Source organism: Hydractinia symbiolongicarpus, chromosome 3 (assembly GCF_029227915.1).
Source record: "Hydractinia symbiolongicarpus strain clone_291-10 chromosome 3, HSymV2.1, whole genome shotgun sequence".
NCBI classification, from domain to species: Eukaryota; Metazoa; Cnidaria; class Hydrozoa; order Anthoathecata; family Hydractiniidae; genus Hydractinia; species Hydractinia symbiolongicarpus.
This window is the reverse complement of record NC_079877.1, coordinates 13581805-13604948: the sequence shown is the minus strand read 5'-3', so window position 1 is coordinate 13604948 and position 23144 is coordinate 13581805. Positions and strand designations below refer to the sequence as shown.

The 23144-nt window shown below is 36.4% G+C and overlaps 4 protein-coding genes and 1 non-coding gene across 5 annotated transcripts; all 5 read left to right on the top strand.

Moving 5' to 3' along the window:
• Positions 1 to 380: 380 nt before the first annotated feature.
• On the top strand, positions 381 to 3507 carry LOC130636852 (mucin-2-like). The gene is made up of 2 exons (XM_057446701.1): positions 381 to 3449; positions 3499 to 3507. The coding sequence occupies exons 1-2, from the start codon at positions 477 to 479 to the stop codon at positions 3505 to 3507; spliced, it is 2982 nt and encodes a 993-aa protein (XP_057302684.1). The 5' UTR covers positions 381 to 476.
• A 26-nt stretch (positions 3508 to 3533) lies between these two features.
• On the top strand, positions 3534 to 16824 carry LOC130636851 (mucin-2-like). The gene is made up of 17 exons (XM_057446700.1): positions 3534 to 4749; positions 5480 to 5484; positions 5582 to 5661; positions 6316 to 6505; positions 6560 to 6603; positions 7230 to 7372; positions 7855 to 7934; positions 8296 to 8384; positions 9068 to 9173; positions 9491 to 9501; positions 9688 to 9711; positions 10174 to 10362; positions 11082 to 12442; positions 13121 to 13136; positions 13778 to 13804; positions 13931 to 13973; positions 14050 to 16824. The coding sequence occupies exons 1-17, from the start codon at positions 3558 to 3560 to the stop codon at positions 16807 to 16809; spliced, it is 6360 nt and encodes a 2119-aa protein (XP_057302683.1). The 5' UTR covers positions 3534 to 3557; the 3' UTR covers positions 16810 to 16824.
• Positions 16825 to 17564: 740 nt separating this feature from the next.
• Positions 17565 to 17691, top strand: LOC130637060 (U6atac minor spliceosomal RNA). Its single transcript, XR_008982305.1, has one exon. It is a non-coding gene; the product is annotated as a U6atac minor spliceosomal RNA (small nuclear RNA).
• A 925-nt stretch (positions 17692 to 18616) lies between these two features.
• On the top strand, positions 18617 to 19618 carry LOC130636849 (mucin-2-like). Its single transcript, XM_057446699.1, has one exon. The coding sequence runs from the start codon at positions 18632 to 18634 to the stop codon at positions 19616 to 19618; it is 987 nt and encodes a 328-aa protein (XP_057302682.1). The 5' UTR covers positions 18617 to 18631.
• Positions 19619 to 20278: 660 nt separating this feature from the next.
• LOC130635850 (integumentary mucin C.1-like) lies at positions 20279 to 21289 on the top strand. The gene has a single exon (XM_057445353.1). It carries the CDS (start codon positions 20534 to 20536, stop codon positions 21272 to 21274), a length of 741 nt encoding a protein of 246 aa, XP_057301336.1. The 5' UTR covers positions 20279 to 20533; the 3' UTR covers positions 21275 to 21289.
• Positions 21290 to 23144: the final 1855 nt, after the last annotated feature.

Below are 23144 nucleotides of genomic sequence, written 5' to 3'. Positions count from 1 at the left end.
GCCCTGTTGGTCGCCATGTGAAAATATTTTGTTCAAGGGAGGAAATGTGGTCTCCTTGGATTAACCAACATTCTCTATCGGCTATAACATAGTTGTTACCAAACTCTAAGTTCCTTTAGTGCTTGTTCTTACAAAAACTTGAGTATAAGAAACTTATTAATTTTAACAACTTTTAAACATGACATTTCTGTTTACAGATCTTGAATCAGCAGCAATAAGTTTACCACAACAAACAAAATCATCCAAAATGCGACTTTTGCAGTGGTCGAACATAAAAAAAGGTACCATAATAAAACAATTAACCCTACTTCTTCTTAACACAACTACTTCTTCAAAACCCAATTGGTTATTTTTATTTGTTAAGTCATTTGTAAACCAATATAAGCAGAATTTGTGGAGAGTTTCAAATTAAAATTTAAAATCACCAAGAGAAAAAAAGCTTATTGATTTAGAGTTTAATGTAATTGTGTTTTCATATGGACCTAACAATGTTGCATAAAATTTTACTTACATTCATCTACCTGTTGTCTTTGCTACCTGAGATAGACAGTATACCCTTACATCGTTCGAAAACAGCATGCCATCCTTTATGTGGTTTTTTGTTTTGGCATCGCACAGGAGTATGTCACCCTACAGGACGTTGTTTATGCTGTTTTGGATGGACAGGACCAAATGGAGTTTATATTGACACTGGAAGACTTAAAAACAGAATATTGGCTGATTATTGTGTAAAACCATGTCATTACGCGTACTACTATAGAAATCCCAATTGTATCTATAGAAAACTGACAAGTACTACTACTCCGAAAACGACAAAACGTAAAACGACGAGAACGACTAAACCCAAAACAGCGGCAACAACACCAGAACTTACAACAACAAGGACGACAGAAACAAAACCCACAACATGTCATCGCTTTTGTGGTTATCCGTTTTGGCATCATGCAGGAATTTGTCAGCGCTCAGGACGTTGTTTATGTTGGAGGGGATGGACAGGGCCAAATGGAGTTTATATTGACACTGGAAGACTAAAAAACAGAATATTGGCTGATTATTGTGTAAAACCATGTCACTATACGTACTACTATAGGAATCCCAATTGTATCTATAGAAAAATGTCCAGTACCACTACACCAACAACAAACACAGAACAAACGTTAACAACAACAACTAACCCCAAAAGTACAAATATAACACGAAATCCAACAACGGCGGGAACAACATCAGAAGATACAACAAGGAGCACAACGACACTGAAACCTCAAACAACAACAACGACCTCAGAACCAACAACGACAACGAAACTAAAACCTAAAACAACAACAACGACTTCAGAACGAACAACGACACCGACACTAGAACCAACAACAACAGAAAGCACACGAAAGCCTACAACAATAACGACGACAGCAGCACCTACAACAACAACAAGCACACGAGAACCTACAACGACAACAACAACACCAGAACCTATGACGACAACAAGCACACGAGAGCCTACAACAATAACGACGACACGAGAACGTACAACGACAACAAGCACACGAGAGCCTGCAAAAATAACGACGACACGAGAACCTACAACGACAACAAGCACACGAGGGCCTACAACAATAACGACGACACCAAAGCCTAAAACGACAACAAGCACACGAGAACCTACAACAATAGCGACCACGCCAGAACCCGTAACATGTCATCGTTCTTGTGGTTCCCCGTTTTGGCATCATGCAGGAATTTGTCAGCCCTCAGGACGTTGTTTATGTTGGTGGGGATGGACAGGTCCAAATGGAGTTTATATTGACACTCGAAGACAGAATAACAGAATATTGGCTGATTATTGTGTAAAACCATGTCATTATACGCACGTGTATAGGAATCCCAATTGTATCTATAGAAAAATGTCCAATACCACTACACCAACAACAAACACAAAACGAACGTCAACGACAACAACTAACCCCAAAACTACGAATACAACACGAAATCCAACAACGACGGAAACAACATCAGTACATAAAACAATGTCCACAACGACAACGAAACCTCATACAACAACAACGTTCTCAGAACCAACAACGACAACGACACTAGAACCAACAACAACAACGAAACTAAAACCTAAAACAACAACAACGACTTCAGAAGCAAGAACTACATCGACACTAGAACCAACAACAACAAAAAGCAGACGAGAACCTACAACAATAACGACAACACCAGCACCTACAACAACAACAAGCACACGAGAGCCTACAACAATAACGACAACACCAGCACCTACAACAACAAAAAGCAGACGAGAACCTACAACAATAACGACAACACCAGCACCTACAACAACAACAAGCACACGAGAGCCTACAACAATAATGACAACACCAGAACCTATATCGACAACAAGCAAGCGAAAGCCTACAACTACATCAATAAGAACAGAACCTACAAAAACGACAGAGAAACCAACAACAACGAAAACGAAATCAAAGTCTGCATCGACAACAACAACAATGGAAGAACCTACAACGACATCAACAACTACGACAATACCAGAAAATATGACAACGACAACAACACCAGAAAATATAACAACCATACCAACACCAGAAAATATGACAACCACATCAACACCAGAAAATGTGACAACGACAACAACACCAGAAAATATAACAACCACGTCAACACCAGAAAATATGACAACCGCATCAACACCAGATAATATGACAACCACATCAACACCAGAAAATATGACAACCACATCAACACCTGAAAATATGACAACCACATCAACACCAGATAATACGACAACCACCTCAACATCAGAAATTATAAGAACCACATCAACACCAGAAAATATGACAACCACATCAACACCAGAAAATGTGACAACCACATCAACACCAGATAATATGACAACCACATCAACGCCAGAAAATACAACAACCACATCAACACCAGAAAATATGACAACCACATCAACACCAGATAATATGAGAACCACAACAACATCAGAAAATGTGACAACGACAAAAACACCAGAAAATATAACAACCACATCAACACCTGAAAATATGACAACCACATCAACACCTGAAAATATGACAACCACGTCAACACCTGAAAATATGACAACCCCATCAACACCAGAAAATGTGACAACCACAACAACACCAGAAAATGTGACAACGACAACAACACCAGAAAATATGACAACCGCATCAACATCAGAAAATATAACAACCACATCAACACCAGAAAATATGACAAACACGGCAACACCAGAAAATATGACAACCGCATCAACATCAGAAAATATAACAACCACATCAACACCTGAAAATATGACAACGACAACAACACCTGAAAATATGACAACCACATCAACACCAGAAAATGTGACAACCACATCAACACCAGAAAATGTGACAACCATATCAACACCAGAAAATGTGACAACCATATCAACACCAGAAAATATAACAACCACAACAACACCAGAAAATATGACAACCACATTAACACCTGAAAATATGACAACCACATCAACACCTGAAAATATGACAACCACATCAACACCTGAAAATATGACAACCCCATCAACACCAGAAAATGTGACAACCACAACAACACCAGAAAATGTGACAACGACAACAACACCAGAAAATATGACAACCGCATTAACATCAGAAAATATAACAACCACATCAACACCAGAAAATATGACAACGACAACAACACCAGAAAATATGACAACGACAACAACACCAGAAAATATAACAACCACGTCAACACCAGATAATATGACAACCGCATCAACACCAGATAATATGACAACCACATCAACACAAGAAAATATGACAACCACATCAACACCTGAAAATATGACAGCCACGTCAACACCTGAAAATATGATAACCCCATCAACACCAGAAAATATGACAACTCCATCAACACCAGAAAATGTGACAACTACAACAACACCAGAAAATGTGACAACGACAACAACACCAGAAAATATGACAACCACATCAACATCAGAAAATATAACAACCACATCAACACCAGAAAATATGACAACCACATCAACACCAGAAAATATGACAACCACATCAAAACCAGATAATATGACAACCACCTCAACATCAGAAATTATAACAACCACATCAACACCTGAAAATATGACAACCACGTCAACACCTGAAAATATGATAACCCCATCAACACCAGAAAATATGACAACCCCATCAACACCAGAAAATGTGACAAACACAACAACACCAGAAAATGTGACAACGACAACAACACCAGAAAATATGACAACTGCATCAACATCAGAAGTTATAACAATCACATCAACACCTGAAAATATGACAACCACGTCAACACCTGAAAATATGATAACCCCATCAACACCAGAAAATATGACAACCCCATCAACACCAGAAAATATAACAACCACATCAACACCAGAAAATATGACAACCACATCAACACCAGATAATATGACAACCACCTCAACATCAGAAAATATAACAACCACATCAACACCTGAAAATATGACAACGACAACAACACCTGAAAATATGACAACGACGACAACACCAGATAATATGACAACCCCATCAACAACAGAAAATGTGACAACCACAACAACACCAGAAAATGTGACAACGACGACAACACCAGAAAGTATGGCAAACACATCAATACCAGAAAATATAACGACCACGACAGAAATCTCTACAACAGGCAATCCTATTTTGCCTGGCTAGGTTGGAGGGAAAAACCTCTGGTAAAGAGAGAAATAAACTATAGTATTGGATGTATTAGTGTTTTCAGTGTCATTAACAGTTAATTTTTTGTGCAAATGTGTTCATTTTTGTTCAAACAAAAAATATATTGAAATCTAATGCGATAATTTATAAATTCTGTCACTTTAATAAATGATGCCTTTTGGGTGATTCGATTTAATGTTTTCGATATGCTATCAGTATAAAACAAGAAATTAAAAGGAAAAAAGTCTTTTTCAAATCAACTGACATAATAATTAAGTTTTTTTATGGCATATTAATCACGAGAAACAGTTCAGTTGAAATTTTTTATCAGAAACTTGGTTAAGAACTCGGTTAAGGACTCAGTTAAGAACTGAGTTAAAGACCCGGCTTGGACTTGGTTAAGGGTTTAGTTTTAAATGTTTTTTATCCGCCACTGCATTCTTATTGTTTTAAAAGTTTCTTAACCTGTGTTTTAAGTAAAAAACCTATTTCGTCTCATATATATCTCTGTCAAAATTGAAGTTGACATAATAAATTGCTGTTTTCTATTGCACTTTAAAAATATGTTTTGCTGATAATTACAAAAACTCATTTCTTATCTGTACAGTTTCTAAAAATATAATTTTTGGTTTCAAATATTAATTATAAATTCAAATTCTAATAACGAAATATGTATGTTGTATATATTGTACTTGTGGTGTTAGGAACTGTATGATCAAGATTTTATCCGATATTTAAATTTGACACGCTTTATATAATTATCTTTATCTAAATATTGACTGACTTTTTTATATCCAATAATCCAGCACGAAGAGTTATTGGAGAGGCGGTATTATTTATTTAACCCATGGAAAAATGGCGAGGATACAAAAGCGGGAATAGTGAAGTAAGTACGGTATATTAAATCTTTTAAGCATTGACCAGAGATTTTTTGTGCGTTCGAGTTTACATATTTGCGGTTGCCTATTGTTGCGTGTAAATTTTTCCTATATTGTGAATTAAAAGAGGAAATTACGTGTTAATTATGAGCTGACAATGAAGTTTTCTTGTACGTAAAATAATTATATGCAATAGAAATGACATCAATGATAGCAATGTGATTAGTCTATTGGTTAGTCAGAAACGACATAGTTCCCTGTTCCTACAGTCCGGTTTGTTAATAGACATTTGCTGCCAAATTTTTTGTGTACTTTATATTGTGGTGGTTTTTTTGCCAGACGGATCAACGGTTGTTTGTTTGACCATGTCACTCCATACGGGAGTCTCATCCATCGCAATTATACGGGAAGCTTGGTAGTTATGTGCTTTTTGCATTCGACGCATCTGGATAACGTAAGATAAAGGTTTAGCAAAAGCTTTTCAGGCCCTTCTGAGCTACAGAAGTCTTTTTTGTCAGTGACAAGTTATTACGGCGCATAAAATTTTCTAGCCATCCTCTTGATGCTTTAAACTCTTCATTTTGGAAAACACCTTCAGAAGTGCTTTTTTCCTGACGCAGTAATTTTGCTTTTTTCATTATAACCTTTCTCGATACTTTAAGTCCTGATGCTCGCCGAATTGTTATCCAGTCCATGTTGCGCTCTTTAAGGTTGGTACTTAAAGGCTTCGTACCACCATCTAATCGTTTTCTTGTTTTACTGTTTTTAAAAAAAATCCGGGTGGATATCTTCGCCTTGTTTTTCCTTCACTCTATAATTCTTTTTTCGTCTACTACTACTTTCGTCCAGCTGGTCTGTTACCATGAATCTCAGCATAATTTACACCTTCTATTTTCCTTTTTACAGGATAAGAATAAACATTTTTCCTCTTTCGACTTGAACGTGTTTTGGTAAAAGAGAAGGAAAACAAGACATTCGATTTTCGAATGTCAATTCGATCGAACGTGTACAATAACAAAACAGAAAAAATCAAACAAAGTTTAGTGGAGTCAAGAAATAAAACATGGCAAGGTTGCAGCCTGTTAGTTTTGCAATAATGTACAGAATAGAATACTATACAAACATTCGTGGACATCATGTCTACAAGGCAAGCTGGAAGCCTGAAATCGGGAAACAATTGATCTGTTTTTAAGACAACCGCAGTGAAGCATTTGAGTACGACAAGCACGACATTGGAGTTTACAAAAAAGTTGATAAAACAGACGAAAAACTTTTTTGACATATCCCAATCGAATGTTCGTCCTTATTGGACTATTTTCTAAAATCAAACAACTCAAACAAAATGACTGTTACTGTGTAAGGAAAAAGAAAGCGCGAGATCGGTTTAATTATTCCAAGAAAGTCCATCTGCCTTACCAAACAACTACGTGATGCTAAACAACTACGTGATGCCAACATTCTACATCATGAACTGAGAAAGAAGAAAACTAAATGTAGTCATTTTGAAATTGATAAGATATCTTTTGACAAGAAAAAATTGCCAAGAATTGATACACTATAAAATATAACGTTTTAGTCTTATCGAACCCCTATCAATTAATGCCTCGAATAAGCGCCGCATTTACAGTCTAAGGTGCGGCGCTTATTCGACGGCGGCGCTTAATCTAGGATTTACGGTATTGAGTAAACGACCACGCTTTCAAAATGGCGGAAAAAGAAGTACTTGCATTGCTATACTAGGTTTCTTTTACCAAATTTAATGAACAACATAAACGAATATTGGCTTTGGCTATGTCAGGCAATCTTATTTTACTTTTACAGAAAGGTTTACAATATGCTAACGGTGACTGGCATTCTTTTCTAAACACTAAGTATTACTCAAGTTTAAACTGACGTTAGAAAAAAATCATTGCTTTGAATATTATATACCTTAAAAGGAATTTAATAATGACAAACAGGGTAGAGTTCCGACATTAACATTATTCAACCACCGCAAAAAACAAAAGATTTGTAATGTATGGGTACACGCTTATCATGAGTTAACTAGTTCAACACAATATTGAATCATCCTCATTTGATGATTTTTTGCCTTTTTGGTATTTGGTAAAATATACAACAAATTCTTTGTCATCGTCTTTCGTATTACAAAAGATGAAACGCCCTGTGAATGAGAATGCGTCACTTTTCGGTTTTTCACACAGGTTATGCAACTCAAAGTGTGAACGTTTTGTTTATTAAAACATCTATCACTGAAGCACAGTTTATCATTTTCAAGCAGGATGTTACATTTGATCAAACATAGCTTCATTGTCGTTCCATTGTCTCATTTCTCGCTTGAAACAGTTAACTGTGGAGATACTCTCTTTTGAAAATCCTTTGGACATCGCTGTTAACACAATTTCTAACAGCATGGGAACATTATCTAAGACCATTAACCTTGCACATAACTTAAATAATTAATTCGTGTGGTGTGTGATGGTGGGAGTTCTCTGGCAGTTGCATATGATACGTATGTACAATTTTCATGAGCCTTAATTCGCTGGCATATTTCTTAACTAATTGTCCTAATGCGCAGCACAAAATTATTTGTCGTCATATGTATGAAACCTTAGGTTTTTTAATTGAAGGGCTTTTTCTTTCAGCGAGAAAACGTCTTGTCCATAGATGTCTTGACGGGCTCCTACAGACATTCATATTGTAAATGGCTTCACGAAAATAAATACCAAAGAAGGTTCTTTTACTGGATTGAGATACTTGCTAAACAAACGATCTCTGTCTTTACTTGTTCCTTAAATATCTTTTTTTAATTTTTAACCAATAATGTCCTATTTTTAACCAAAAATGTCCCAAATGTTCCTTAATCTTTTTTTAAAAATTTAAGTGAATGATGGCTATAACGGACATTTTATGGCTTCAAACGCACTACGTCCTTGTTAAACGCAACACCTCATAAACAGCACGAGTCTCCAATTCTTTCAAAAACGAAGCAACTGCTCAGCAGCAGCCAATCCGACACAAACGGTAATTATCAATTTGAAATAGTTTCTTTGTTCTAAAGGTTATGCAAGTTTCATACGTCAACAAATGTTATTAAAACATCTGATTTCGATTGGTGCACCAACTTAACCGGCTAAGCAAACAGGCGGGTTGGTCTTCCCAAGTACATTTTATGCACTGTACCCCACTAAAAATGATGAAAAACATAATAAATAAATAAATTTGTTGACGTTGGTGTTGAAGTAACATATTTTCACATGAGCGGTTAATAATGATCCGATAAATGCTACAGACAAGAAATTTAGTTGTAGCTAGACTACATAATTGCAAAGCACTCTAAACAATATTAATATACACTGGTTAAAAATGGGAGAGGTAAAATTGGTTACGGATAAATATATATTATCCTATAATCAGGATCAACAGCTCCGTAATCATTGACAAGTTAAAATGGCGCGATAGTGGTACAGTCTGTAATCACTTGCGGAAACGAATTTCAAAATTTGTCACCTTGCTCAAAATAGTTTGTGGAGGGCTTTAGGATTAAAGACAGTTAACAGGAAAGCGCAAATATCTTGCTGGTTAAGCTCCTTATCACATCATGCTGGATTTACATTAGTCAGCCAAAATCTTAAAATTGGTTTATTTAAGACTTAAACATGGCTAAATTGCGTGATGAAATATTTCCTTTAGAGTAAAGTCTGAGCGGTGGCTCGTTTTCAACAAGACGTGACTACGTACGGAATTTGGTAAATCTTAATTCCAGGGGTTCTTTCTTGCTCACCTCTGGCTAAAATAAACACGTATAGTGGACATTTTTATATCAAGTTTTTACTCTAGGACATTGGAAGGTAAATGAGCGCCAGAACACAAATCAGATAGGAAGCCCTGGGTTCGAGATTGGATTTTGGTTAAGGAAAAAACATTTTCTGGCTTTCTTTTGATACTTTAACATCACAAGCTGGCAACAGATATGACAACTGATGTTATTAATAGCACTGTAATTGGGCGATCTCTTATATTTTTTCTTTCTGTAGGGTTGCATTTAGTGAGGAAATAAGGTATTTTTTATGAGAAAAATAAATTGCAAAACTGTCGCAAGATTTTACTTCTCTCTTCTTTAAACCCTAAAATGCTATATTTCATTTTTAACCTGGACAAAAAATGCAACAGTCATTCTTATTAACAATCATTAACATGTCCTGGAGACGAAGTTGTGTGCTGATTAGTGTCATGAAAAATGTGTAGGAAAGAAAAAATCAAACACGTGAAGAGTCACATAAAATCTTAACCTGGTATGTATTGAGTGACCTTCTACAAACACGATGCATATTTTAACGAAGTGTTGAATGGAATTACTTTTATTACATAACAAATAACCTGCACACCAATTTTAGTTTCTTACTCTAATCTTATCTTGGCAAAGGTTGCAAAATAGGACATGCAGATGGTAATGAACTTTCATAACCCACATTTTTTGTGGTAAGGTGGACGTATCAAATATTTGTAACTCTCCTTCACAGATGCAATTTTAAACTTGTCATTATCCAATGGGCAATCAATACAATTGCGGATGAAATCTTATTAAACACCTTGAACAAAATTGTTGTTTTAAAAGTTGCTTATAACGCAGCAATACTTCTCTCCCCACCCCCTCCCCTCCTGGGTAGCGAAGGCATCATTGAAGTGGAAGACGAGGGGGATTTTGAAATGTGTTTCGTTAATCTTGTTTGCGATGGTAGTACATACTAACTATTATAATAACAAACAAGGAAACAAGGAAGTATTGACTTTTTTCCCCGACGCCAAAGCTGTTGTATGAAGTTGCTATATTAGCTTTCTTGGTCAAGCGCCACAGTGGTCTCCGGGGACTCTCTCAGAACTCCCACGGTAAATAAAAAGTGTTCCTATCATGCGTTTTCTTAACAATAAAGTAGAAGTTTAACAAAAGGCCGTTTATTTAAAGCTTCACTTTACTGAAATGTGATTAAAGGTGGAAATGAGAGGTATTCGCAAACTGTTTTAATCTTCAGGCTCCTCTTATAAAAAACTTGTGCAGCAGGAAGGAACTAATTTAAAAGCTTTAAAACGTTTCATTTCTGTTTATATTCTGAACATTTGCGTAAAATTATCCATTGACCACAAGAAATGATTCGAGTGACGTCCTTCGCAGTGGTCAAGCATAGGAGATGAAGCACACGACATTGGAATGTAGAAAATAGCATAATAAAACAATTTATTGCTGGTAATTAACCAACACTACTTCTTTAAAACCAAAGTGGTTTTATCATTGGTAAAGACATTTGTAAAACAACATAAATAAACGCGCTGTGCGAAGTTTTATATGTGAATTAATTCTTGATGTATTTTACATACTACGAAGAAAGGAATAAAAGAAAAGAAAACTAACTTAATAATCAATGTATTTGAGTTCGCATATTGATTTAACAATGTTGCATAAAGCTTTATTTATTTTCATTTACATGTCGTCTTTGATAACTGAGATAGATAGTATACCCTTACATTATTCGAAAGCAGCATGCCATCCTTTATGTGGTTATTTGTTTTGGCACCGCGCAGGAGTATGTCAGTCTACAGGCCGTTGCTTATGCTGGTGGGGATGGACAGGTCCAAATGGTGTTTATGTTGATGATGGAGAACTGCATAATAGAATACTAGCTGATTATTGTATTGAACCATGCCATTTTACACATGACTACAGAAATCCTCATTGTATCTACAGAAAATTATCAAGTACCACCACCACAACAACAACGACGACAAAACGTACAACCACAACAATGACGACGACGACGCCAGAACCTACGACAACAACGACTACACCAGAACCTACGACAACAACGACTACACCAGAACCTACAACCACAACGACGACAACACCAAAACCTACAACGACAACAACAACAACGACGACGCCAGAACCTACAACGACAACAACGACAACAACGACGACGACAACGCCAGAACCTACAACGACAACGACAACACCAGAACCTACAACAACAACAACAACGACGACGACACCAGAACCTACAACAACAACGACTACGCCAGAACCTACAACCACAACGACTACGCCAGAACCTACAACCACAACGACAACACCAGAACCTACAACAACAACAACAACGACGACGACGCCAGAACCTACAACGACAACAACGACGACGACGCCAGAACCTACAACGACAACGACAACACCAGAACCTACAACGACAACAACAACGACGACGACGCCAGAACCTACAACGACAACAACGACGACGCCAGAACCTACAACGACAACAACGACTACACCAGAACCTACAACAACAACGACGACACCAGAACCTACGACGACGACGACTCCCGAACCTACAACAACAACAACAACACCAGAACCTACAACCACAACGACTACGCCAGAACCTACAACGACAACACAAGAACCTACAACGACAACAACAACAACGACGACGCCAGAACCTACAACGACGACGACGACGCCAGAACCTACAACGACGACAACCACGCCAGAGCCTACAACAACGACTACAACGACTCCAGAAACTACTACAACGACAACAACAACAACAACAACGACACCGAAACCTACGACGACGACAACGACGACGACACCAGAACCTACAACGACAACACCAGAACCTACAACGACAACGACAACACTAGAACCTACAACAACAACGACAACAACAACGACGACGACGCCAGAACCCACAACAACACCTTATCCGACAACAACCACAACGGAAGAAACAACAACGAACGATGGCATTACACCCAATTAGGTTATGTAAAGTTAGCAGCGTCGATCAATACATATGGAAGAAATTTTAAGGAAAGAAATAAACTATAAAATGATGCTGGATATATAAGTGGGTTTTCAACGTCATTACAGTTATGCTTTTGTGTAAATAATTCTTTTTTTTTATTATTATTCAAACATGAAATATATCGTGACACTAATGTGTCCAATTTTTTTGCCACTTTTAATAATGATGCCATTCTTTGTAAAATTGTGATAGTGCTGAAAATGATTCAGTAAATGCATGATTAGATTGAAAGATTTAGGTAATATGCGTTTAATGCTGCTGAAACATTTTTTTAAATATTTTTACTAACTATCCTCTGGTTAAACTGAGCTTATTAAAGTAAAAGTCGGAAATTTAGAAGGCTGTAACTGTATCATTAACATCTCCTTTAAAATGTCGGATTAAGTTAAAAATTTCTAAACACGTCAAAAACATGTAATTACCGAAACGTGTATTGTCACAAAAAAAAAAAAAATTTGGGAGTCAGAAAGCTGGTTATGAGTTCAAATGTAGATTGTATTTAATTCCATTCTCCACTACAATTTCGGTTCATAAGATTTGTAATTAGTTTACTAAATAAATTGTTTTCTTCGTCTATCAAAAAAGTTCATATTTGAATGTGGATAACAATTTGCAGCATACTACAGAAGTAAGTAAGTATTTATTTATTTGTCCTAATAGACTGGAGACCATTCCGATAGGATAATACCTAATAGGTAGGAATGACCACCGAACCAAGTTACAACTTCGAAAAATACTATAATTACAAACTTTATGTACTCATAAATAACGATCGATATATGCAACAATAAAAGGATTAAATGTTAAAACTACTATATGATGAAAAAAAATAACACTTGACCAGATACCCAACGATAGCGTAGACATATTAACTTCTAAAAACTGTTGAAGAAGTTTCCAGGAGATGATGGATTGTAACTGGATAGAGTTATTCCCAAGTGTGACTGTTCTAACTCTAAAAAACCGTATTGAGCCCGGATTAGCACGATAATTTGGACGATTGCAAGCATTAAATGTAATTATAAAATTATTTAGAAGAGTAAAAGGTAGTTTGTTATTGATTAACTTATGAAGAAAAATAATATTGCACATCTTGACATCATCAAAAAAGAAAGAATTTTAAGATTCAGAAACAGAGGAGCAGAATGAGAATTAAAGTCGGAAAAGGTTATTATGTGCATTCAGAATGATCATTGTTTTCCTTATTTCTAACATTTCTTTCGTGTTTGTCTACGAACTTGTTTCTAGAGTAACAAAACGTTGTAACATATAGGTATTGTTTTGTTATCTTCATCGGAAAGTTAGCTGTACCAATTAATTAACTCGTACCTAGGAAATAGAAGACGCTCGTTAGTTACTAAAAGGGAATGGCTAATATGGGTGCTCTTTTCTGCATGATTTTAAGCTTTATTTACTTTTTTGTTAGAACAAAAAATCTGTTGATGAATGAAATATACAGAAGTTTAATGGTAAACAATAGGTCGCAAAAAAGTAAATATTTTCGCATTTTGAGCACTACGAGTAATTTGAATTGACGAGCTATAGTGCATCTTGTTTCACGGATATCAAGAAGAATTGTTAGGTAAAATGAAGATTTCCTTTCTTATGATCGTGTTGTTTTGCATCGTTTGTCATTGCAAGTCAAAGATCTCCAAATTTGGAAAAAGAAAAGGTAAAAGAGCAGCTGTAACTACAAAAGTCATCGCATGGCCTTGTCACTACAGGTGCGGATGGCGCTACTGGAAAGCTGTAGGTAAATGCTTGACTTCTGGGCGTTGTTTATGCTGGTGGGGATGGACTGGACCAAATGCAGTTTACATTGATGGAGGGAAATTCAACAACAGGATAATTGCTGATTATTGCACACTTCCTTGTTTCCATACCCGGGATTACAGAAGCCCAAGATGTGCAGGTACTTTGGTTACAGCAGTTGCACCAATGTTAAGCCCAAACACAACACAAGCTACCCCGAAAACGCCTCTCGAGTTAACAACCACCACTCCTTACATTTCATCAACATCTTCTACAACAACAACTTTGCAAAATACAGCATTGCCTGCTGAGACATCAATAGCTACTGAGAATACATCAAAGGTATCACTAACTCCCACCTATAGCCCTCAACAGACCGCCAATACCACATTAACGGCAACAGCAAAGGAAACAACATCTCCAACATCTGCACCCTTTACAGTTACCTCAAAGAATGACTCTTCAGTCCTATCAACTGTACCACCATCTGGCACCAGTACAACAGTAGCACCCATGTCTATTAAAACTATTACATCCTATCCAATAAAATCGACCACGCCTAAAATTAATGGAAAATCATCTGCTATGGAATCAACACGTTCAAAGAATGAGTCCTTATTCTCATCAACTGTACCACCATCTGGCACCAGTACAACAATAGGAGCACCCTTGTCCACTGAAACAACGACTACATCTAATCCAATTACACCGACCGCATCCACCACTAATGGAAAATCATCTACTATAGAGTCAACGCGCTCGAAAAGTGACACGTCATTCTCATCAACTATACCACCATCTGGCATTAGTACAACAGTAGCACCATTGTCCACTGAAACAACTACATCCAATCCAATTAAATCGACCACATCCACAACTAATGGAAAATCATCTACTAGGGAATCAACGCGCTCCAAGACTGAATCGTCACTCTCATCAAGTGTACTACCATCTGATGCTAGTACAACAGTAGCACCATTGCCCCCTGATACAACTACATCCAATCCAAGTAAATCGACCGCATCCACCACTAATGGAAAATCATCTACTACAGAATCAACGCGCTCGAAAAGTGACTCGTCATTCTCATCAACTGCACCACCATCTGATACTAGTACAACAGTAGCACCATTGCCGACTGATACAACTACATCCAATCCAAGTAAATCGACCGCATCCACCACTAATGGAAAATCATCTACTACGGAATCAACGCGCTCGAAAAGTGACTCGTCATTCTCATCAACTGTACCACCATCTGACGCTAGTACAACAGTAGCATCCTTGTCCACTGAAAAAACTACATCAAATCCAATTAAATCGACCGCATCCACCACTATTGGAAAGTCATCTACTACGGAATCAACGCATTCGAAAAGCAACTCTTCATTCTCATCAACTGCACCACCGTCTGGCACCAGTACAACAGTGGCACCCTTGTCCACTGAAACAACTACATCCAATCCAATTAAATCGACCACATCCACAACTAATGGGAAATCATCTACCATGGAATCAACACGCTCCAAGACTGCATCGTCACTTTCATCAAATGTGCCACCGTCTGGCACCAGTACAACAGTAGCACCCTTGTACGCAGAAACAACTACACCCTATCCAATAAAATCGACCGCATCTACCACTAATGGAAAATCATCCACTATGGAATCAACAAGTTCAAAAACTAAGTCGTCACTTTCATCAACTGTACCACCATCTGGCACCAGTACAACAGTAGCACCCTTTTCCACTGAAACAACTACATCCAATCCAATTAAATCGATCACATCCACAACTAATTGGAAATCATCTACCATGGATTCAACACGCTCCAAGACTGCATCGTCACTTTCATCAACTGTACCACCATCTAACATTAGTACAACAGTAGCACCATTGCCCCCTGATACAACTACATCCAATCCAAGTAAATCGACCGCATCCACCACTAATGGAAAATCATCTACTACGGAATCAACGCGCTCGAAAAGTGACTCGTCATTCTCATCAACTGCACCACCATCTGATACTAGTACAACAGTAGCACCATTGCCGACTGATACAACTACATCCAATCCAAGTAAATTGACCGCATCCACCACTAATGGAAAATCATCTACTACGGAATCAACGCGCTCAAAAAATGACTCGTCATATTCATCAACTGTACCACCATCTGACACTAGTACAACAGTAGCACCCTTGTCCATGGAAGCAACTACATCAAATCCCATTAAATCGACCGCATCCACCACTATTGAAAAGTCTTCTACTTTTGAATCAACGCACTCAAAAAGTGACTCGTCGTTCTCATCAACTGTACAACCCTCTGGCACCAGTACAACAGTAGCACCCTTGTCTATTGAAACAACTACATTAAATCCAATTAAATCAACCACGCCTAGAATTAATGGAAAATCATCTGCTATGGAAACAACACGCTCCAAGACTGAGTCGTCATACTCATCAACTGTACCACCATCTAACACTAGTACAACAGTTGAACCCTTTTTACTGCAAGTAAACACAATCCCGATAAATCAAAGACAATAAAAGAGATGTCAGCAGAAATTAACGTAACATGAAGTAACTCACCAGTTGTTGGCAATGATATGACTACCAATTAATCCCTGGATAGAAACGTAACCTGGTTAAAAAACTTCTACTACAAGAATTGCGCCGTTTATAGACAAATAGTGAATCAGCATGCGTGAACGTTATTTTTTATTCTAAAACGGATAAGTTCCTTTGTTTTCAAGCTATTTTGAAGTTCTGAATTTCTGAACTGAAATTCTATTAAGGTGTTGTTGTTGAATGTGCTTTATTTCTAAGGGAAAGATTAAATCTTGCCGATAAGGAAAAGGGCGATCAAGGTGTTGATGAGTATAATGAAAACATCAATTTGAAAAAACTATGGCAGGTGTGGTCTAATAAGAGTTTTCACTAGGTCCTAAAGCTTTGTCATCATACGATATTGTCTTAAATCTGTCTGTAGTCATGATAAGTATAGTTTCAGGTGATGACATTAATATGTTTTCAGTCAAGTTTAGATTGAAATAAATAAATAAATGCCCCGTTAAGTAAAGTTTTCCTTACTCACTCATTTATTTGTGTTGAATTTAAAACGAAAATATAGTTATTTTAAAAAATAAATAATTGAATGGCTTTAAATAAAGTCAGTGTTAATTTACTGGAATTTATTAGAGTATTTACGGTATTGTAAAATTTGTTTTGTTGTTTTTACGCCACAAGTAGAAATTAAGTTATTATTGCTAGAATAAAAACGTTATGCAAAAAATGTCGTTAGTGTGTTGTATGAGCCGAGAGAAGGTTAGCATCTCCCTCGATAAGGACGAGAATAGACCATGCGTCTATCAACCACAACACATATGGTTAAGGCTATGTCACTTACTTCGTGGCATCTAACCAGTTTTTCGAATCATAAAAACAAAACAATAATGTGTTTTAACTATACAAGTTTTGTTTTATAAGGAAAAAGAACTAGAAAAGAGACCTAAATAAAATTCTTATTTGAAAAGGAAGGCTGCCTGAAGCAGCCTTTAGCTACGCAAAGTTAGGGTTATAATGCAATAGGTTACGTTAAATATATCTTTCTCGTCCCCAGGGTTTGATGCCTGATGTCAAAGCTGCTAGCGCTTACTTGAAAACATTTCAAAATAAACGCTTTTTTTTATTTGTGATTTGTAACTTTTCGATTGGTTGATCTACCAGCTGAAACAGGCTTATATCTGTTTTGCTCCTTGTAGCAAGGTTGTTTATTTTTTCCCATAAAAACCCAGCTATAATAGCCATAATTCTTACTCTTGATAATAATTTGAGAAGCTATACATCTAAAATTTTTATTTACTGAAGATTTTCATAAACCTTGAACAAATCATTTGTTTTACATAAGTGCTTAGGGAGAAAAATTACAAAACTTCTTATGCGCAAGAATACGTAGATGAGAACGCGGCTTTTTTTCTAAAATGCCTTTAGACGTCCCTACTTTTAAATTTCAAATTGTTTAACTACAAACAAATCTCAGAATAAGTCAACCATTTAATTTTCGAAAACAAATCTAGCTATAACCACGCTGTTTCTAACTTGTCAAAAAAGATTCTTCTTTATTCTCGTCATGGTCTACGGTTTGCAAATATTTATAACATTGTTTTCAGTAGTTTAAAAACTAGCATTTTTGTAATTTACGCAATGCTTCATGCCTAAATATGATTCTAAAGCAAGCGATATATTCTACAATTTAACGACTTAGATGCAGAAGCTTTTGCGAAAGATCTTTCCTTTTTCACGAAACAATAACACAGTGTGGAGATCTGCCAATACATAAGAAAGGTGAAAGAATATTTCTTAAGCAGACATGGCAAAGTTTTTTATCTTGACTGTAACCATGTTATTGTTTGCTTTTGTTCTGGCTAGATCAAAAAAGTCAGTCAAATCAAGAAAAGCTCATCGTCGGTCTAGCGCACCCTGTCACAGCCTTTGTGGAATGGGAGGTGATTGCATGCTGGATGGAAGATGTCTTTGTTGGTATGGTTGGACTGGTCCCAACAGCTCGTATATAGACGAACACGGGAAGAAATACAATCGCATTGTAGCGGATTATTGTACTACAAAGTGTGAATACATAACAAAGAATAGAAATCCGACCTGTCTTTTTCCGGCAGAAAAGGTTAGTACGACTACTCTTCCCCCAACTAAACCTAAGCAGTCATCGTCTACTTTGTTGCCACCTGTTTCAACGACAACATCTACGAAGGAGATAAGCATGTCATTAGAACCCGTAATCATGACAACGGATTCAACACCGAGTTTAAATGGATCGACAGCTTCGTTGGAAAATGAAACAACCGCTCCGCCACAAACTACCACGGTAGGACCATGTACTACCCCTACACCACAAACCACTTTGTCGGGCTTAAAAAACGCATCCACTGCCCCAGATGTGTCTACCACAAATTCACCATGTACCCCTTCATTATCTCAAACCAATACATCCGAACCAAACAACGTAAAAAATACGCCAGATGTGTCTACCACAAATTCGCCATGTACCCCTTCAGTACCTCAAACCAATACATCCGAACTAAAGAACGCAACAACCGCGCCAGATGCACCATGTACCACCCCTGCACCACAAACAAATTCAACTACACCAGTTGTATCTACCACAATTCTACCATGTACCCCGGCTTTTTATTTGGCAAAAGAAAAGCAAGAAAAACCAGAAAAGAAACATTTAAGAAGACGCCACCCAAAAGAATTGAAAAAATTTTTGAAAAAACAACATACTCGCTTTCACAGACATAAAAACAATTCAAAACAGAAGAAACAGAAGGGACAATAAAAAACGCCTCAAAAGAGTAAAAACCGTGTTAAAAAATGTTTCCCAATAATCGTAACTTGGATGAACATCCATGCATATATGTTAAAAATTTAATATGTCAAACGTTTATTCCAAATATTTGCAGTAATATAATTATAAAATTTATTTTATAATTATGAAGTTTATTTTTTAATTACAAAATTAGAAAACGCTGTTAATTTTTACAACGAAAATATAATCATCTGTTTTGTTTTGTTTTTAATTTATTTATCTGCGAACACCCTTTGACTTTATTTTAAAATATTTTAAGAAGTAGAAGGAGATGAACATTCTTTTTATGCTTATTCTACCTCTTAAAAAGAGTGTCAGGATTTTTTTCTCATTCTGCACGTGCAACAGGGTAGAAGGCGGCTACGTCCTCACAACAAATGTTTGAACGTATTAAGACGATACATGAAGAAAAAGAAATCCATTGAAATATTACTTCTATACATGATTGCATTGCATTGATCAATGTTTTATCTAAATAACCTTTACTAATTCAAAACAAAGTTTATTTTATTTCTTGCGTTTGATTGACTCTCTACATAACAACAGCCACAAAAAATACCCTTGGATATTTTTCTAATATTTTCTGATCGGTAAATACCTACAGTTTTCCTAAGGAGTCTAAGTATGAATTTTTCTGTGTTTATACGCTTTGTTCCAAACTAACAGATGTCATATGCAACACGGAAGTGATAGCTTCTACAGGAGAACAGATGTGCACAAAGCGTAACCTTTCAGTCAATCATACAGAAGTTTCTGTGAAAGAAAAAGCTATTTCACAAGGAAGAGGACTGTTTTTAAAAATATATACGAAATCTCTAAAGACAACGAAAACACACAAAGTTTATTAGCATTTTTAAAAATCAAAAAAGGCATTTTTAAGAAGACATGAAAAAGCTTTTTATCTTTACCGTGGCACTATTATTGGTTGGTTGTACTGTAGCTAAATCAGTCAAATCAAGGAAGGCACATCGTCGCTCTAGCACCCCCTGTCATAAATCTTGTGGATGGCTAGCAAATGAAATGGGAGGTGCCTGTATGTCTGACGGAAGGTGTCTATGTTGGTACGGTTGGACTGGACCAAACAGTGCTTATATTGATGAGCAAGGCAAGAGGCACAATCGAATAGTAGCAGATTATTGTACTTCAAAGTGTGATTATACAGTAGAAAACCGGAATCCGATCTGTCTTCTTCCACCAGAAACAGTTAGTACGACTGTAAACCCGACGACTAAGTCTCCCGAAATCACGTCAACAACGCCATCTAACGGAACAACGACGTCAGAAGCATCTCCTCCCTCGACAACTTCGTCACCAACAACTACACCAGCATCAACGCTAACATCAACAACACCAGAGAGCAGTTCGACTGAAGAACCAGTAACCATGGCAAAAAAAACCACACCAAGCACAAATGACTCATCCGATTCCGATTATACATCTCAAGATGAACCAACTTCTACCACGGAAGCACCAACTACCCCCGATAACAGCGTTTTCGCGCCAGGAAAAGATAAAGATGAAAAACCAGAAAAGAAACATCTACACCATTCTACGCAATTGCAAGGAGGGAAACGATTTCTGAAGAAGCACCATCACAAACATGGGAAACATTTTAGAGATGAATAAAAAAAACGATAACATATAAAGGTTTTACTAATTTCTCGAGGAAGTTATTAAGGAAGTAATCCTAAATTTTAAAATATTTTTATCATGATATATTTCATAAATATAAAAAATATGGTACGGATTAAAAAGTAGTCTTTTTTCAAGTGTCCTACCCGGTATAGTTATGTTCATAACTTTAGACATTTTAATTAAATGTCCCTAAAATTTTTAGTACTAATGGGGTGTGATCCAAATGCGTGTAACAGAAAATTTGTTTACCCAAAATGTGTGTACCAAAAATTCTGTGTTTCCAATTCTTTAAAATCGGATTTTCAGAATTTGAATATTCTTGCTAAATAACCTTGCAAAACAGACGAAAGATACATGAATGTCAGTTATGTGCATTTGTTGTATAAGGTTATGGAAAACTTTCGTATTATTTTCTCTTTAAGCATTCTCTTACCCACATTTTTGTTGTTGCAGTAAATAAGGTGCTTTTCTTATCGTATCCTCCATTTTCATCAACTCTGGCACGATAAAAATATAAATCTAATTGCGCTAACGGTGTTATACTTTCGACGTAGTGTGAATGAAATTAGTTAACACCTTAACACCTTAACACCTTAACACCTTAACGCCGTTAACGCCATTACTACCATTAACGCCATCAGTGTAAACAAGGCTTAAAGTATTGGAAGATTAGACATTAGAAAATCTGAAGCGAACCATACCTGATTTTTCATTATAGAATACTACGCCGTTTTTAAAAGTAATATTTCATATTCTTGGAATCTCGCGACGTATTTCACGTTTTTTATTGAACTCCAGAACACGAATACTTCCAGGCATGTTTGCCAAAATGCTTCATTTAATCTCACAGTTGATGTAACGTTTCAGACGTTAATACTTTATCTCGATTTGCGTCTCTGTGGAAATATCATGACTTAATAATAATGGTAGACGCGGCTGTGGATATATTTATTTAGTGCCTAGGTGCGGTACCTTATTTTTTTATCGGCTTTTTCATTTTGTGTATTTATGGGCGTCATCTTCTGAACGAATATTTTTTTCACTTTACTATTATTTGGAATGTTATAAAAAATGCACCAATATTTTTTCAATTGCGGCTGCACTTTTAATTATTAACAAAGCAAACGTTATTATACATCATCAAGTTATATATTATTCAATTTTTTTTCTGCAAATTTATAAATAGTAATAGATTTATGTTTTCGTGACAAAAAATTAACGAGCTGACCACAAGGTAGGTAGTTAATCTAAACCAAATATCTCGCTGTCGGAGCTTTTTATGTCTGGGGAGAGGAGGAAACTTAAATTTTTCAAAAATTATGACACTTCAATACTTTAAATTTCTCATTTTATAACTTTGATACTCATAAACTTGATCAAAACCGCTCTGCGTAAAGCCCCTATCCGACTTTACGAAAACGCGCTGAAAACTTTGTCTAGCTTTAGTCCGGTTTCCAGCAGGCTGCGGCTCCAACGTTTGGATGCCATCACTCAATTACATTATACTGCAAATGGCGGTGCTTTAAAAATTTTAATTGGTTATTTAAAAAGTCATCTGCTACAACCACATTTAAAATTAACTCGTTTTAACATTGAAAGCTTTGAAATACGAACCCTGCAGTTCGAAGTAAGTATCATGCGCCTGCTCAGATTCTAAACGTTTGAAGGTTTAGCCAAAAATGCTTAGATGAAAACCTGCCCACCGTGAATATGAATAAGAAGGAAGATAGGCCTGTCGTAAAGCTATTTGTTTGTTTAACAATTTTTTAAGAATCATTCAACGAAAAAAATAATTAGATAAATGATTAAAGATAATCCTAGAGAAGACTAACCCCAACGTAGAAACAGTGTATACGTAATG